We start from the raw sequence: 14,732 nt of genomic DNA on the forward strand, positions 1-14,732 counted from the left end.
TGCTGCTTATGACCCCCCTCCCACCCTGCTGTAGCAGAATTGTTACAACAACAACAAAATCCGCCAAGAACAAAGATAGGGAGAATCAGACATCACAGTGTGCTGGGACAGAGATTTTGTTAAGAAGCTTTTCAGAAAGACTGGCGGTTTTTAATAATCCCAAGAATTATTGTGCCATGTGCCCCGATGTTTCACTGTTTCTGTTCTATTTCACTAAAAATGTCATGCCCTAAGTCCCTGTTTCAGCAGCTTCCAATCTGAATTTGTGTTCTGGGTTCATGCATGAAATTTTATGCGCCCGTTGGCGTCTGCTGGCTGGCCCAAAGCGAGGCCCGGGTGGCCATCTGGCTGCCCGGCTGTCACGTAAGCATCGCCTTGCCCTCGAGGACGCCTCGGCTTCCGTGCCCAGGATCGGGAGGGGCCGATTCCGCTTCTCAGTCCCAAGCCACCGGTGGGGCGGGGGCTGTGGGGCTTTGCGTCTCGCTGCTCCGGCAGCGGGCCTTGGCCCATCTCCGCTCGCCCCCTTGCCAACAAAGGACGAAAGAAGGGGGAAAGCCCCCGCCGGCCAGGTGGGGAGCCCCTCCTCGCCTTGGGGATCTGGAAAGCGGGCGGCGCGCTCCTGGCAGGCGGCAGCGGGCTCGCCTCTTTCCTGGTGCTTGGGCGGGCGAGTCAAGGCGACTGGCCAGCCGAAGCGGACCAGGACCAGCTGGCGAGGGAGCCGAGCTGCCCCTTTGCGCACAGCCGGTCAGGGGACTTCTTGCCCGGGAAGGGCGCGTGGCAGAGGCGGCAGCCGTACATCGGGGGGCTCAATCTTACGGGGGGGGGGCTGCGACGAATCTCGGCCCTGGAGACGGCAAAAGAAGCGAGCAGCGGAGGGGAGGCGGGCAAAGGCCTCGTTGCAATGCAGGGCAATCACTGCAGAGCCCCCCATCGCCTTCCTCCGAAGCTCCTCCGGCCCCACAGCCGGCTTCCCTCCCTCTTAGCGACTCCCCCCCTTTTCTGCGCAGCGCATTGCTAGAGAGGCTTCTGGCTGCGGGGCAGAACGTCACTTCCTCCTGGCGTTGGGCGGGGGCAGAGAAGGGTTCGCGGAGGTAGGAGCGCGAGGAGGAGGGGGCCGCGCATGCACGCACGCGTTGGGGGGGGGGAGACAGCGGAGAGGGGCGGCATTGCCAGGCTCCGGGCGGAGCCCCAGCCCGGCACGACGCGCAAGAGCTCCGACTCCCGCAGGAAGGGAACGCACGCACTGTCGGTGCTCCGGCAGGGGAGAGCAGCTGCCGCTGCCAGTCCGGGCTGGATCCGGCGGTTTTTGCGCGCAGCGCTTGCCATACCTTTTTCCTCCGGCGACCACTTGAAATTCACCGAGGGGTTAATTAATTCTCCCTCCCCCCCCACCTCCTGCTGTAGCAATTGCAATAGGTGGTGCTGAATGCCGCATGGTGTGCAACTGCATTTTGATTGCTTATTTTTATTTCCTATATATTTCTTTCCAAATAATTCAAAGGGTAATACAATACAACACAATATATAAGAATTAAATGCAGCAGTAAAAATGCATTTAAAAACCATGGGTCCCTGGAGAACAGTTCGGGAACCCCAGAGGTTGAACTCCTGGCCTTTTGCTTGCAAAGCAGACCCTCTGCCACTGAGCCCTTCCATCATCATCATCATCATCATTTTTTAAATTATTCCTTAAAAGCTCTCCACCATCAGGTCTTAGGGCGGGTTACAACCCTTTACAATTCAGTATTAAAAATGGCTTAAAACAAGTCACAGGAATAGGGTGGAGGTCCTGAAATCGTACACCCCAATTGTCAAAAGACCAGGCTAAGAGGGGCGTCTTCAGCACTCACAGAAAACTGTGCAGTAAAGGTGCCAGGCGCACCTCCGTGAGAGGGAGGTCCACAGCTGAGGGGCTGCTACAGACAAGGCCCTGTCTTGGGCTGCTACCCGCCTTCCGCTGATCTCAAGAGGGCCCGTCTGGTGGGTCTGGGGGGCAGGAGGTGGTCTTTCAGATATTTGCAACCTAATTCTCTTAGGACTCTCAGTAAACTGGCATGAGCACCGTAAACTGTGGTCGGAAACAAAGTGGCAACCAGTGCAGCTGTTTTAAGGCCTGCTCTGTCTTCCTTCCAGGGAGCAGCCCCCGGTCACCAGATGTCTCTTCCTGAGTGTCAACAGCACATATAAAAGGGTCTCGGGACCTTTTCAAAGCGTCACTCCTGCTGCCTCCCGTCCCAGCGTGTATTGAGGTGGTCCTTGTCTCAAGAAAAGAAATTGGTGGCAGACCAAGGAGCCCCTGTGGATCATCTTGGAAGCCTCACGGAAGCACAAGCCAGAGATGGAAAAGGCAGTTGCTTCAGGAGCAGAGAGCGGCCCCGAGGCAAGATTGGTTGGAAGGAGCGGAGGATTCTGGGAGGAAGCCGCATGGGAGATCCTGCATGGGAACAATGGCAGGTCAGGTGGACGGCATCAGCACTTGAGCCATTTCTGCTACTGGGGGGCTGCAGGCCCCCGAGAGGTTTGCAGCCGGCTCCAGTCTCTCCCATCAGTGGCTGAGGCCGGAAAGGCACTCAAAAGCCCAGATGGTGGACCTGGTGGTCCTGGAGCAGTTCCTGGCCATCCTCCCCCCGGAGATGGAGAGCTGGGTCAGGGAGTGCAGAGCGGGGAGCAGTTCCCAAGTGGTGGCCCTGGCGGAAGGCTTCCTCCTGAGCCAGGCCGAGGGGAAGAGGCAGGAGCAGCAGGTGAGAGAGAGAGTGTGTTCATCCAGATACCTCCATGGGGCTGAGACTGCCTTCTGACATACCCAGCCCCCACCCCCAGCAGTCCTTTCCAAGGGGGAGATTTCACTGCCTCTTTAGGCAGTGGGTTCCATGAGTGAGGCGCTGAGGCAGGAAGGGGGTCAGGAGAGGGAGCCTTTCATCCTGGCTGTTCAGGTGCTCTGCTCAACAAGCTGGCCGCAGGGTTCTGCACCGGCTGCTGCGTCCGGCCCAGCCCCAAGGGAAGCCCCGCAAAGAGCCCATTACAGTAGCCCAACTGTGAAAAGCTACAGGGGTTCAAAGAGATACAGGATTTAGGAAGGTCCAGGGGTTCAAGAGGAGTAAGAAGCAAAGCTCTTCACCTCCCCCACCTTGTTCTTTTCCTTCTCCCCTTCCCTGCCGGGGGTCCTAACAAAGCAGACACGGGAGCAGGAAAAGGTCCTCACACTGTGGAGGCTGGGAGCAGCAGGGAATTCTGGGGAGGAAACTTGCAGAAGGTCAGGAAGGGACAAAGTTGGCTCAGATGCACTGTGCCAACCCTTCAGGCATTTCCCCTGCCAGGAGGCCGAGGGACCTCGAGAGGTCTGCAGCCGACTCCACAACATTTGGCGTCAGTGGCTGAAGCCGGAGATTCACACAAAGGCCCAGATGCTGGACCTGGTGGTCCTGCAGCCGTTCCTGGCCATCCTGCCCCCAGAGATGGAGAGCTGGGTCAAGGAGTGCGGAGCGGAGAGCAGTTCCCAGGCGGTGGCCCTGGCGGAAGGCCTCCTCCTGAGCCAGGCTGAGGGGAAGAGGTGGGAAGAGGCGCTGGTAAGAGAGAGTGTGTTTTCATCTCGGGAGATCCAAGGGGCTGGGAATGGGTTAAATGATAAACACTGCCACCAAGTGCTAGAACTTATTTCTTTGATTATCTTCAAGGATTGATTTTGCTGCCCTTCGTCCAATTGAGACCACAACACAATAATTGCAAATGCTATCCATAAAACCATTAACCGCTAAACATTGGTTTGCAACTCCTAGTGTTGGTGCAGCAGATTCCAGAAACAAGGCAGGTGGCCTGGCCAAAAGTTCAGAATCGCCCAAAGGCCGGGGGTGTAGAAGTGCCTCTGGAGTTGCCCCCCAAAAACTCAGTATTGAGGCTGCAGATTGCACCTGCATGGGGAGCCACCACCAAGAAGGCTGTTAACCTTGAGGCCCTGCAGAATGGACCACGCCCACTGATGGCAAGTCCCCCCAGCCATCCTCGGGCAGTGTTTCTGAATGTATACGGTGGGGGCATTCCTTGGGGGTTTGGAAGACCTTTGGAAGGAATGACGGAAGCCTTGTAGAGGTTTGGGTCTGGAGCAATCCCTCCCTGCTCCTGCCGGGCTTCTTTTGGGGAGGAACCTGAGGCCCCCTCTTCTTCCGATTAATGCCCCACTTGCATGAAGAGACGGAGGGACTATCCCCCCTTCCTTTCCTGGGCTCCTTTTTCTCTTTCAGCTGACGGGGGCATCAGCCAAAGCGGCCGCTGAGCTCCCTTTGGGCCCCAGACGGAGCACACAGCTCAGGCGCATCATGCAGGAGCCGGGCAGAGGGGCCGCCTCACTGGGTAAGCGCTATAAGAGGCCCTCCTTTCAGCTTGGCCCCTCTCTCTCTTAACTCTCTGATGAATGCAGGAATCCAGCGGGAGAGCCTCTGCGTTGCATGCAGAAGGTCCCATGTCCAGTCCCCAGTGGCAGTCTCTCCAGGTTGGGCTGGGACTGTCCCCTGCCCTGAAACCCTGGAGAGCCGCTGCCAGTCAGTGTTGGCAATACTGAGCTACAAGACCCAACAGTCTGACTCACAATAAGGCACCTTCCTGTCTTCCTAAAATGCTTGACATTCATCTTGACAGCGACCCAGTGAGTTTTATTGGGAAGGACCGTAGCTTGGTGGCAGGACACCCAATGGTGGCATCTCCAGGTAGGGCTTGGAGAGATTCTTGCCTGAATCCCTGGAGAGCTAGGTGGACCACTGGTGTCATTCTCTGTAAGGCCAGCTTCCTTTCAGACGTTGCTGGAAGAGGATGATGATGATTTAGTTTATGAATCATTTCCTGTGAAGCGCCTCAAAGCGATTTCCCAGTATAATAACAACATATGCGAAACAAAATGGAAATGGGCTGCCTTCAAGTCGATCCCGACTTATGGCGACCCTCTGAATAGGGTGTTCATGGGAAGCGGTATTCAGAGGGGGTTTCCCATGGCCTCCCTCTTAGTCCTCCCCGGCTGGCTAGGGCTTGCTCATCTTGCCACAGCTGCACAAGCCAGCCCCTTCCTTGTCCGCAACTGCCAGCTGGGGGGCAACTGGGCTCCTTGGGACTAGGCAGCTTGCCCACGGCTGCACAGGTGGCAGGGCAAGTCAGCCCTGAGCCACTCACTGTGGGGTGATCTTTAGCTGGCCCTTGACACCCAGGAGACACGAGCGGGGATTTGAACTCGCAGACTCTGGAATCCCAGGCAGGCTCTCCTCCCCACTGTGCTATACCAGCTGCTTGTACAAAACCATGAAAAAAGATGCATATATTAAAAACTACTAAAATGATATATACATAAAAACCATTGCATATGTGTGTTCATGTGTGTGTCTATAAGTAATTTTATATCCAGTAGGATCAACAATCTCTGCTTAGAAGGCTTGTTGAAATAGGAAAGTTTCCCAACAGGCGCCGAAAAGACAACAGAGACGTCACCTGTCAGATACGCAGTGGGAGGGAGTTCCAAAGGGTGGGTGTCAGATTCTGACATCATATGGAACAGACCTTCTGATGGGATGATGTTTGCAAGATGCACATCCTACAGGATGCAGTGATCAGTTGGGTATTTAAAGCATGAGAGGAACTTCGGGCAATCTGATCCCAAGCTGGATAGGGCTTTGTACACCGGCACCTTGGTCGTGCAGCTGCCATCATCCCTGACCGTTGGCTGTGCTGGCTCCCAGCTGCTGTCACTGGCATACAAAGCTCTGTCCAGCTTGGGGCCAGAATACCTCAAAGATGGTTCCAAAATGGCTGGAGGGCCACCTGCCCCTCACCCCTCCTCTAGGCTGCCTAACTTGTGAAAAAAGATTGGTGTTTCAATGGTTTTAAGACTTCTTAGAAATCCACAGCAGCCCTTTGAATTGCGCCAAGGCACAAACTTGGAAAAAAATAGATTGATTTCCATCCAGAAAACCCTGCAAGATGCTTTTAAAGGATGAAAAACACCTCTGCGCCTCCTTTGTCTCCCTCGCAGGCAAGGAGGGAGAAGGTCTCTTGCCGCGTCCTTCCAGCCCTTCTCCGTGACGCAGCTGAAACATTTGCTGGGCAGCCCTCAAATCAGGTACGAGAAGGTCTAGGGAGCTGGCTGGGGGCAGGAGGGGAGGCCAATATCCTGCGTTGCTAATATTTATTACATTTATTTGTCGCTTACTACCATTTTTTAAAAGAATCCAATTAAAATTTGAAATAACTCAAAGATAAAAAGAGCATTATTCGTTTCCTGTTCCCCCTCCTCCAGAACCCCAGAGACCTCTGCAATACTCACGGGGACGTTTGCTCTGCCTTCATGGGCACAGATGCTGCATTGCAGGATGGACTCAACCTGCAAGGACAGGAAAATAAAAAAAATTCACATTCCACATACTTCCCCTTTCCCCCTAATAGTTAAGTAATTTTGAGTGTGTGTGTGTGGAGAGAGAGAGAGAGAGAGAGATTGGATATAGATATTAGACAGATAGGATTAGATAGATAAGAAGAGAGTAAAAGGACTTTTCAAGACCTGCAAAGAGGGCTGGCCTCTGGTCAGGATGCTCAGCCTCTAACAAAGGTTGAAGAAGTCAGAGCTTGGAAGTAATCCGTTACAAGTAACAAATTACTTGGAATTCATTACTTTTTTGAAGAACGAGTGGGTAATTCCTTTACATTTTGATTGTGATAGAACTAGCCATAATTTTATTACTTTTGTGGAGTAATTGTAATGTTTCCAGCATTACTTTTGGGCATTACTTGGGGGGAGGAAGCAGGGGAAGTCTTCTGCTCCTCTGATTTGTGGATGAAAATCATGTGCCTCAAACTGGGCTTCTGTGCAGCGTCGCTCTCTCATGCTCTGTGGGTGGGTAGGAGGCGACTAGGGAGGAGGTGGAGAGTGACACGGGGTGGGGTGGAGAAAACAATTGTTTAAAAAAAATGGATGGTGGAGAAGAATGGAGTGGAGGGAGAAAAGAGCCGGAGGGCAAGAACATGGATAAAGGAGGAGAAGGAGGCAGCAGCAGAATGGAGATAAAGAACTGTGGAGGTGAAAGATGACGACATGTGTGTGTGTGTGTGTGTGTGTGTGAATGAGAATACTGTGTTTGCACTTGGCACACAAAGTGGCCTCCACCACCATCTCTGGCTACTGTGCTGCATTTGCAGTATTTTAACTTTTTTGCATCTCAGGGGAAAATGTTCACTTGGGTGAGTGTCCCTTAGTTGGTGGCAGGGCAGGGTCCAGGAGGTGGTTAAGTGAGAGAAATTGTGCTTGCTGGCTGAGTGGGGGGGGTGGCACTCGGTTTGGCATGCAAAGATCTGAGTAGTGGCCTCTGCCTGCCTCCCCACCACCCTTACCAGCGGAGAGACCACCATTGCTATCTTATGGATAAAAGGAATTATCCTACTGCCTCTGTATGTGTGTTTATTTTTAATGTTGTTTTGTAGGCTTTTTTTAAAAAAAGTAACTGAAATGTAATTATAGCGATTACTTTTGAGCGAAAGCAAAGTAATCCGTTACTTTCAGAGCAATTGCCACTTTCGTGGGCCATGTAATTGTAATTCATTACTTTTTAGAAGTAATCTTCCAAGCTGTAGAAGAAGCAGACCACATTCTTCATGTGGCAGTTTGCCCCCCAAAAAAACACGCACACACCCCTCCCCAGACCTGGAAGGAACCCTCTTTCTTTCTGCCAACGCTGCTGTCTAGGGAACGTTTCAGACACCACTGTGAAGGCTCTGGGTCCTGCAGCAGAACCTCCAGCCACTGGCACCTTCTACTGTCTTTTTTGGACTGTTGCGTTGTCCGCTAGGAGAGTCTTCTCCTTCTTCTTCCAGGGTCTGTTGACCTTTGAGGAGGTGGGTGTGTACTTTGTGGAGGAGGAGTGGGCTCTGCTGGATCCGGCCCAGAGGGCGCTGCACCGGGAAGTCATGGAGGAGACCTATAGGAATCTGGCTTCTCTGGGTAAGGGTCCCTCTTTGATTTGGCGAATAGGTACCAAACTCAGGAACCGCTTCTATTCTGTGCCAGTGATTGTGTGCAACGGGTGTGCGGGACCTTTGGCCTTCCAGATGTTGCTGAACTCCAACTCCCATCAGCCCCAGCAGGCGTGGCCAATGGGTGGGGGAGGTGGCAGTTCAGCATCATCTGAAGGGCCAAAGGTCACCCTCACCTGCTCCACAGGGATGTCACTGACAATATCAAAGCCACCTCTGTGTTCTTTGGTGGCTTCTGATTTTTATTTTATTTTAGGCATACGTGTTCCTCCTCAGGACACTGACCTCTCCTGAGTTTCATTAAGCAGATTATTATACTTTTGAAACATGGCAAACAGAGGGTGCATGAGTGGGGGAGGGCTCATCCCTTCCCCCTCCCACATCCCCCATAAGTTCCCAGGGCCATAGCTCAGTGGTAGGGCATCTCCTTTCCATGTAGGGGATGTTTCTTTGGCACCTGCCTGTCCAATATTGATGGATTCTTTTCAATTTTTGCAGCCTGAGGATGTGGACAGGATCCTTGGAGAGGTGAGAGCCACCACATGTCTTCTGGACCCTTGCCCTTCCTGGCTTATAAAAAAGGCCAGAGAGGGACTGGCTGAGTGGGTGAAAGGAGTGGCCAACGCCTCCTTACAACAAGGCAGAATTCCAAGGTGCCTAAAGGAGGCAGTTGTGAGACCTTTATTGAAAAAACCCTCCCTGGACCCCTTAAACATGGATAACTACCGGCCAGTGTCCAATATTCCATTCTTGGGTAAGGTAATAGAGCGTGTGGTGGCCTCTCAGCTCCAGGGATTCCTGGATGAAACGGAGTATCTAGATCCATTTCAATCTGGTTTCAGGCCTGGGTATGGGATGGAGATGGCTTTGGTCGCCTTGGTGTACGACCTACGCAGAGAACTGGACAGGGGGAGTGTGTCCCTGTTGGTTCTGCTGGACCTCTCAGCGGCTTTCGATACCATTGACCATGGTATCCTCCTGGACCGCCTAGCTGGGATGGGACTTGGGGGCACTGTTTTCCTGGAGGGGCAAACCCAGAAGGTGGTACTGGGGGACTCCTGTTCGACTCCTTGGCCATTGGCCTGTGGAGTCCCTCAGGGTTCAGTTTTGTCCCCTATGTTATTTAACATCTACATGAAACCACTGGGAGAGGTTGTTCGGGCGTTTGGAGTTCGGTGCCACCAGTATGCTGATGACACCCAACTCTATTTCTCCTTTCCACCTTCTTCCAAGGAAGCTGTCTTAGTTTTAAACCGGTGTCTGATGTCAGTGGTGGATTGGATGAGGGTGAACAAATTGAGGCTTAATCCAGACAAGACAGAGGTGCTCCTGGTCAGTTGTAAGGCAGATCAGGGAATAGGGATACAGCCTGTGCTGGATGGGGTTATACTCCCCCTGAAGACACAGGCTCGCAGTTCGGGTGTCCTCCTGGACTCAGCGTTAAATTTGGATTCCCAGGTTTCTGCAGTGGCCAGGAGGGCTTTTGCACATTTGAGATTAGTGCGCCAACTGCGCCCGTTCCTTGTCCCGTCCAATCTGGCCACGGTGACACATGCCTTAGTCACATCCCGTTTAGATTACTGTAACATGCTCTACGTGGAGCTGCCTCTGAAGACTGCTCGGAAACTTCAGTTGGTACAACGTGCTGCAGCCAGAATGTTAACTGGGGCTGATTACAGGGACCATACGACTCCCCTGTTAAAAAAGGCTCCACTGGCTGCCAGTTTGTTTCTGGACACAATTCAAGGTGCTGGTGTTGACCTATAAAGCCCTACACGGCTTGGGTCCAGGCTATTTGTCAGACCGCATCGCCCTCTATGTGCCTGCCCGGGCCCTGAGATCCTCAGAAGAGGCCCTTGTTTCAATACCTTCATCCGCAGAAGTACAACTAGTGAGGATACGAGATAGGGCCTTCTCGGTGGCTGCCCCTAGGCTTTGGAATTCCCTCCCTAAGGAGATAAGAATGGCCTCTTCCCTGCAGTCCTTTCATCGACAGGTAAAAACTTTCTTATTTCAGCAAGCCTTTGATTCCGAAGGCGGCTAAGGATAGGCCCAAAAGGAGGTTATATTGTTCTGGCTTGTTTATTTTTTAATTATTCTGATTTTATTATAGTTTTTAATTATCAGAAACACTTTAATGCTATTTTAAATTAGAGTTCATTTTTTATTATATCTGTCTATATTTATTTATTTATGTATTATATGCTTTTAAGTTTGGTAGGTTTGGTAGGTATCTGTTTTTATCTGGAAGCTGCTGTGAGTTCCAATTTGGAAAAACGGCAGGGTATAAATAAAGTTTAATAATAATAATAATAAGAGAAGGTCCCAGGTTTGAGCCCCAAAAGCATCTCCCAGGCAGGGCTGGGAGAGAGACTCCTGCCTGCACCCCTGGAGAGTTACTGCCAATCAATGTAGACGATATTAAGCAAGATGGACCAATGGCCTGATTCAGTACAAGGCAGCATCCTGCGTTCCTATGTCCATATTGCAGCATTATCCTTATTGGTTCAGTTTATATCCTGTCCTTCCTTCTGGAATCCAGGCTGGATCACCAGATATGTTGCTGCATGCAATTCACTTTGAAATGTGAGAGTGGGTAGATTTATTTATTTATAATATACTGCTTAATATTCAGACTAAGTAGTGTATGTAAAATATATATTAAAAACATACAAGAATAAGAGCAGGGGGTTGGACTTGATGGCCTTATAGGCCCCTTCCAACTCTACTATTCTATGATACTATGAAGAGCAATTATTACAATTTATCCTAGAAACAGAAAACTCCTTTAAGATGCTTCCTGAAACAGGAAAATCTTTGTCAAGTGCCTGAAGATTAGATAGGGAGGGAGCCTGTCTAATTTACTTATTTGTTTATTTATAAAAATATTTGTATACCGCTCTTTCATTAAAAGCATCAAAGCGGTTTACAACTTTTTTTAAAAAAAATCAACCATAGAATCAAAAAGATTAAAAATACAATAAAAGCAGAACTAATCTCAGTCAGGAGGAAATTCCACAGCATTGGGGCCAAAATACTGAATCCATGGCTTCTGCTGTTTACAATCCTTGCTCCTGAACCGCAGGGAAACACTAACAGAGACTCACCTGAAGATCTCAGTGAGTGGGCAGGTGGTCCTTCAGGTATCCTGGACCCAAGTTGTTAAGGACCTTGTAAATTAATACAAGAACCTTGAACGGGGCCCAAGAACATATGGGCAGCCAGTGCAAGCTTTTAAGCAGCAGAGTTATTTGCTGGGCCCAGAACTGAGTCACGCTCAGAGCGGACACATTGAAATGAATGGACATTTATTAACAGGCCCGGTCATTTTAATGGATCTACTCTAGATTGTCCACACGGACTGGCTTTCCAGGTTTTCATGCAGGGGATATTCCTAGTCCTACTTGGAACTTGGAACCTGGGACCTTCTGCATGCAAATCAGATGCTCTACCTACAGATCCACAGTACTCCCCATGGTGGAGGACAGCTCCTAGATCGCCTTGGGAGTGTGGGATGGTCCAAAATCACACGTTGCTGTGGACTGGAGCGTCCCTGCCCTGTTCCGTGTCCAAGAGATTTACCACCGAAGGCTTCGCCGTGTAGCTAATTGCCCAATGCAGTTTCAAAGCGAGCTCATCAAGCAGCAGAGGCACTCACTCCAGTAGTGCTTCATACGTGCCACCCCACCACATGTGTTCCGTTATATTCTTTCCATGGCAGTTAATTGCTTTTGTTCCCTGATTTCAGGGCCCATTCATCCCTGATCAGATCTCTCTCTTTATTCCTTCAGATGATGGGAGCAAAAGCGATACAGAGTGTGAACAGCAGAGGAGGAAAGCTGAAACAAAGAAAAAGTGGAGGAAGGAATCTGTTGCACCGGAAGGGACTGAGTTCCATGAAACTCCAACTCTAGAAGAACGTAATGAAGGGGGGGGGGGAATGGACAAATTCCCTCGTGCTGCAAAAGTACCAAGCCTTAGTACAACTGAAAAAGTGCATAAAGGGGACAAACATTTTCAATGCTCAGAGTGTGGAAAAAGTTTCAACCAGAGGTTGCATCTTACTAATCATCAAAGAATCCACACAGGGGGAAAACCATTTAAATGTGCAGAGTGTGGGAAGAGCTTCAGTCAGATCAGTAGCCTTACTTATCATCAAACAATCCACATGGGTGAGAAGCCTTTTAGATGCTCAGAATGTGGAAAGAGCTTTGGTCGAAACAGTAGCCTTACTTATCATCAAAAAACCCACACGGGGGAAAAACTATTTCAATGCTCAGTGTGTGGAAAGAGCTTCAGGTGTAGTCGAACCCTTGATATACACCAAAGAACGCATACAGGAGAGAAGCCATATCAATGCTCAGAATGTGGAAAGTGCTTTAGTCAAAGAAACAGCCTTACTTCACATCAAAGAATCCACACATGGGAGAAACCCTTTAAATGCTCGGCCTGTGGAAAGAGCTTCAGTCGCAGCAGTTACTTGACTTATCATCAAAGAATCCACACGGGAGAAGCCGCATGAATGCTCAGTGTGTGGAAAGAGCTTCAGCTGTAGCAGAGCCCTTGCTTTACACCACAGAACCCACACAGGGGAGAAGCCATATGAATGCTCAGTGTGTGGGAAGAGCTTCAGTTATAGCTGTAACCTTGCTGTACACCACAGAATCCACACAGGAGAGACCATTTAAATGCTCCGAGTGTGGAAAGAGATTTGTTTGGAATGGCAGCTTTGTTTATCATCAAAGTACCCACACAACAGGAGACACTGTGTAAATGTTCAGAATGTACATACATTGGAGAAAGACCTTGAGGTGGAGTCAGGCCTTCACATCAAAAGATTTTGACGTCCTGGCCACATCTCACTAACAGAGGATCCATAACAGGGCAAAATCATAAATGTGTAAAATGTGGCAAAAATGTCTTGTCAGCATGCAAAAGCCGTATTTTGTCAGGGAGAATGAGGGGAAGGGCCGGAGCTCTGTAGTAGAGAGAAGGTCCCAGGTTCAATCTCCAGGTAGGGCTGGGGCTGATTCCCTTGTCTGAAACCGTGGAGAGCTGCTGCCAGTCAGAGTAGACAGTACTGAGCTAGATGGACCAATGGTTCAGTCCAGTATAAGGCAGCTTCCTGTGTTCCTACAAATGTGGGAAAGAAACTGTTAAGTTGGAGCCAGCATCTTGCAAGACATCTGAATAGCCTTTTCTAAGCTCCGGTCCGGTTGCATAAGCCTTGCCTCTCAGTGACTGAGTGAGCCCCCATGACCACGGTGTGTGTGTAACTTGCCATCCTAACAGAAGGAAACCTTTTAAACCAGTGAACCGCTTTAAACTCTTTTCTAGCCACAGACATTTTCCAGCGGCCTTCCATTTCATTGCACGGCGTTCCCTTCCCTCCTGGTGAGAAGCTCTGGGTGATAAAGGGTTTAGTTTCGACCGCTGGGGACCTCTGGGATTGTTTTGGAGCAATTGATGCAATGGATAAAAGACATGTATGTAAGGCTCTATAGCAAGGGTGGATAAGCTGTGGCCCTCCCAGGGTTACTGGACTCCCAGCTCTCATCAGCACCATCTCTAACCCTTGGCCCTGCTGGCTGCTGGAGTCCAATAATTGGAGAGCCACAGAGGTTCCCCACCCCTTCTCCACAGGATGAAAGCTCTGTAATGCACACCCCTGCCTCTCCATTCAGACAAGCTCAAGGAATTATCAGAGTTCAAGGGCATGTTCCAGCCAGGCAAAAACACTCGAGGAGGGCGCAGAGCAGGGGCAGTGAGAGGTGTAGCCTGGAGAGAGTTCTGAGGGCCAGATAGAAAGGACTGTAGGGCCACATTTCACGCCAGGCCTGAGGTTCCCCATCCCTGACCGTCAGTGATCCGGTAGGCTGGCCACAGTGATCCATGCTCTAGTAAGCCCTGGTTAGGCTACTGTAACGCACCCCACATGGGCCGGCCCTTGCAGGCGACTGAGAAGCTACAACTGACGCAGAACGGAGCTGCCAGATTCGTGAGTGATTTGGCAGATTGGAATCATGTAGCACCAATTCTGAAAGAACGGTGGCGGCTGCCCGCTCTGTTCCAGGCAAGGTGCTGGCGATTATCTGTAAAGCCCTTCATGAATTGAGACATAAAATTATTGAAAGACCACCTCCCGCCAGACCATTTAAAATCTTCAGAGGAGACCCTTCTTAGGGTTCCACTCCAGAGCGATATCTCACCTGCTTTGGCTGCTGAATAGTTGCAATATATTATTATTATTATTATTAATAGTAGTCATATTTATTTATTTATTGAATGTATATCCCACCCTTCCTCCTGAAGGAGCGGTAAATAGATAGCTCCATAATACGAGATAATTTACTCTGCAGTACTGGTATGAACATTGCCATTGAACCATGTTTTATGGGCACCTTTGCCAAACATCATGCCTTCCAGATGTTTCTTTTTACTGTTGTCATACTGCATTTGAATAGATGTACCTCACCCAGGAATCTCGATGGCAGGCAATTCCCGCCCCCACCCAACTAACTATTGTAAATTAATGAATGTAAATAAGTAAAAAAAGTAATTCTACTCTGCAAAGCTTTGAATTCTGCAATCCATTCCAAGAACGTGCAAAGAGCCCCAGTTGGTTTCCTCTTTCCATGCCTTGAGTCGCCCAGGGCCACCCTCAGCCAGAGCTCAGAAGCCACTGATATGGGTGCCAGTCTGCTTCCATAGAGCCTGCATGGCTAGTAGCC

At 50.3% G+C, this 14,732-nt stretch overlaps 1 protein-coding gene across 10 annotated transcripts; it reads left to right on the forward strand.

Annotated features, from left to right (window-relative positions):
- Nucleotides 1–453: 453 nt before the first annotated feature.
- Nucleotides 454–13,312, forward strand: LOC133381854 (zinc finger protein 397-like). Of its 10 annotated transcripts, none has more exons than XM_061621402.1 (5): nucleotides 454–569; nucleotides 2,134–2,454; nucleotides 3,302–3,566; nucleotides 4,239–4,347; nucleotides 11,793–13,312. In XM_061621402.1, exons 2-5 carry the CDS (start codon nucleotides 2,339–2,341, stop codon nucleotides 12,521–12,523), a joined length of 1,221 nt encoding a protein of 406 aa, XP_061477386.1. In that variant the 5' UTR covers nucleotides 454–569; nucleotides 2,134–2,338; the 3' UTR covers nucleotides 12,524–13,312. The 10 variants fall into 10 exon arrangements, with proteins under 10 accessions (XP_061477386.1, XP_061477384.1, XP_061477383.1 ...); XM_061621400.1 differs by lacking the exon at nucleotides 454–569 and adding an exon at nucleotides 1,066–1,091; XM_061621399.1 differs by lacking the exon at nucleotides 454–569 and adding an exon at nucleotides 1,145–1,502.
- Nucleotides 13,313–14,732: the final 1,420 nt, after the last annotated feature.

The sequence above is a fragment of the Rhineura floridana genome, chromosome 3, assembly GCF_030035675.1.
Source record: "Rhineura floridana isolate rRhiFlo1 chromosome 3, rRhiFlo1.hap2, whole genome shotgun sequence".
NCBI lineage: Eukaryota > Metazoa > Chordata > Lepidosauria > Squamata > Rhineuridae > Rhineura > Rhineura floridana.

What these genes read in the sequence shown, in the direction of transcription:
- LOC133381854 (XM_061621398.1), top strand. Translation starts at nt 2,583, where the DNA reads ATGGTGGACCTGGTGGTCCTGGAGCAGTTCCTGGCCATCCTCCCCCCG. An exon ending in AGAGGTGGGAAGAGGCGCTG is followed by an intron (nt 3,567 to 4,238) that starts GTAAGAGAGAGT and finishes TTTCTCTTTCAG; the next exon opens with CTGACGGGGGCATCAGCCAA. An exon ending in CAGAGGGGCCGCCTCACTGG is followed by an intron (nt 4,348 to 11,792) that starts GTAAGCGCTATA and finishes TTATTCCTTCAG; the next exon opens with ATGATGGGAGCAAAAGCGAT.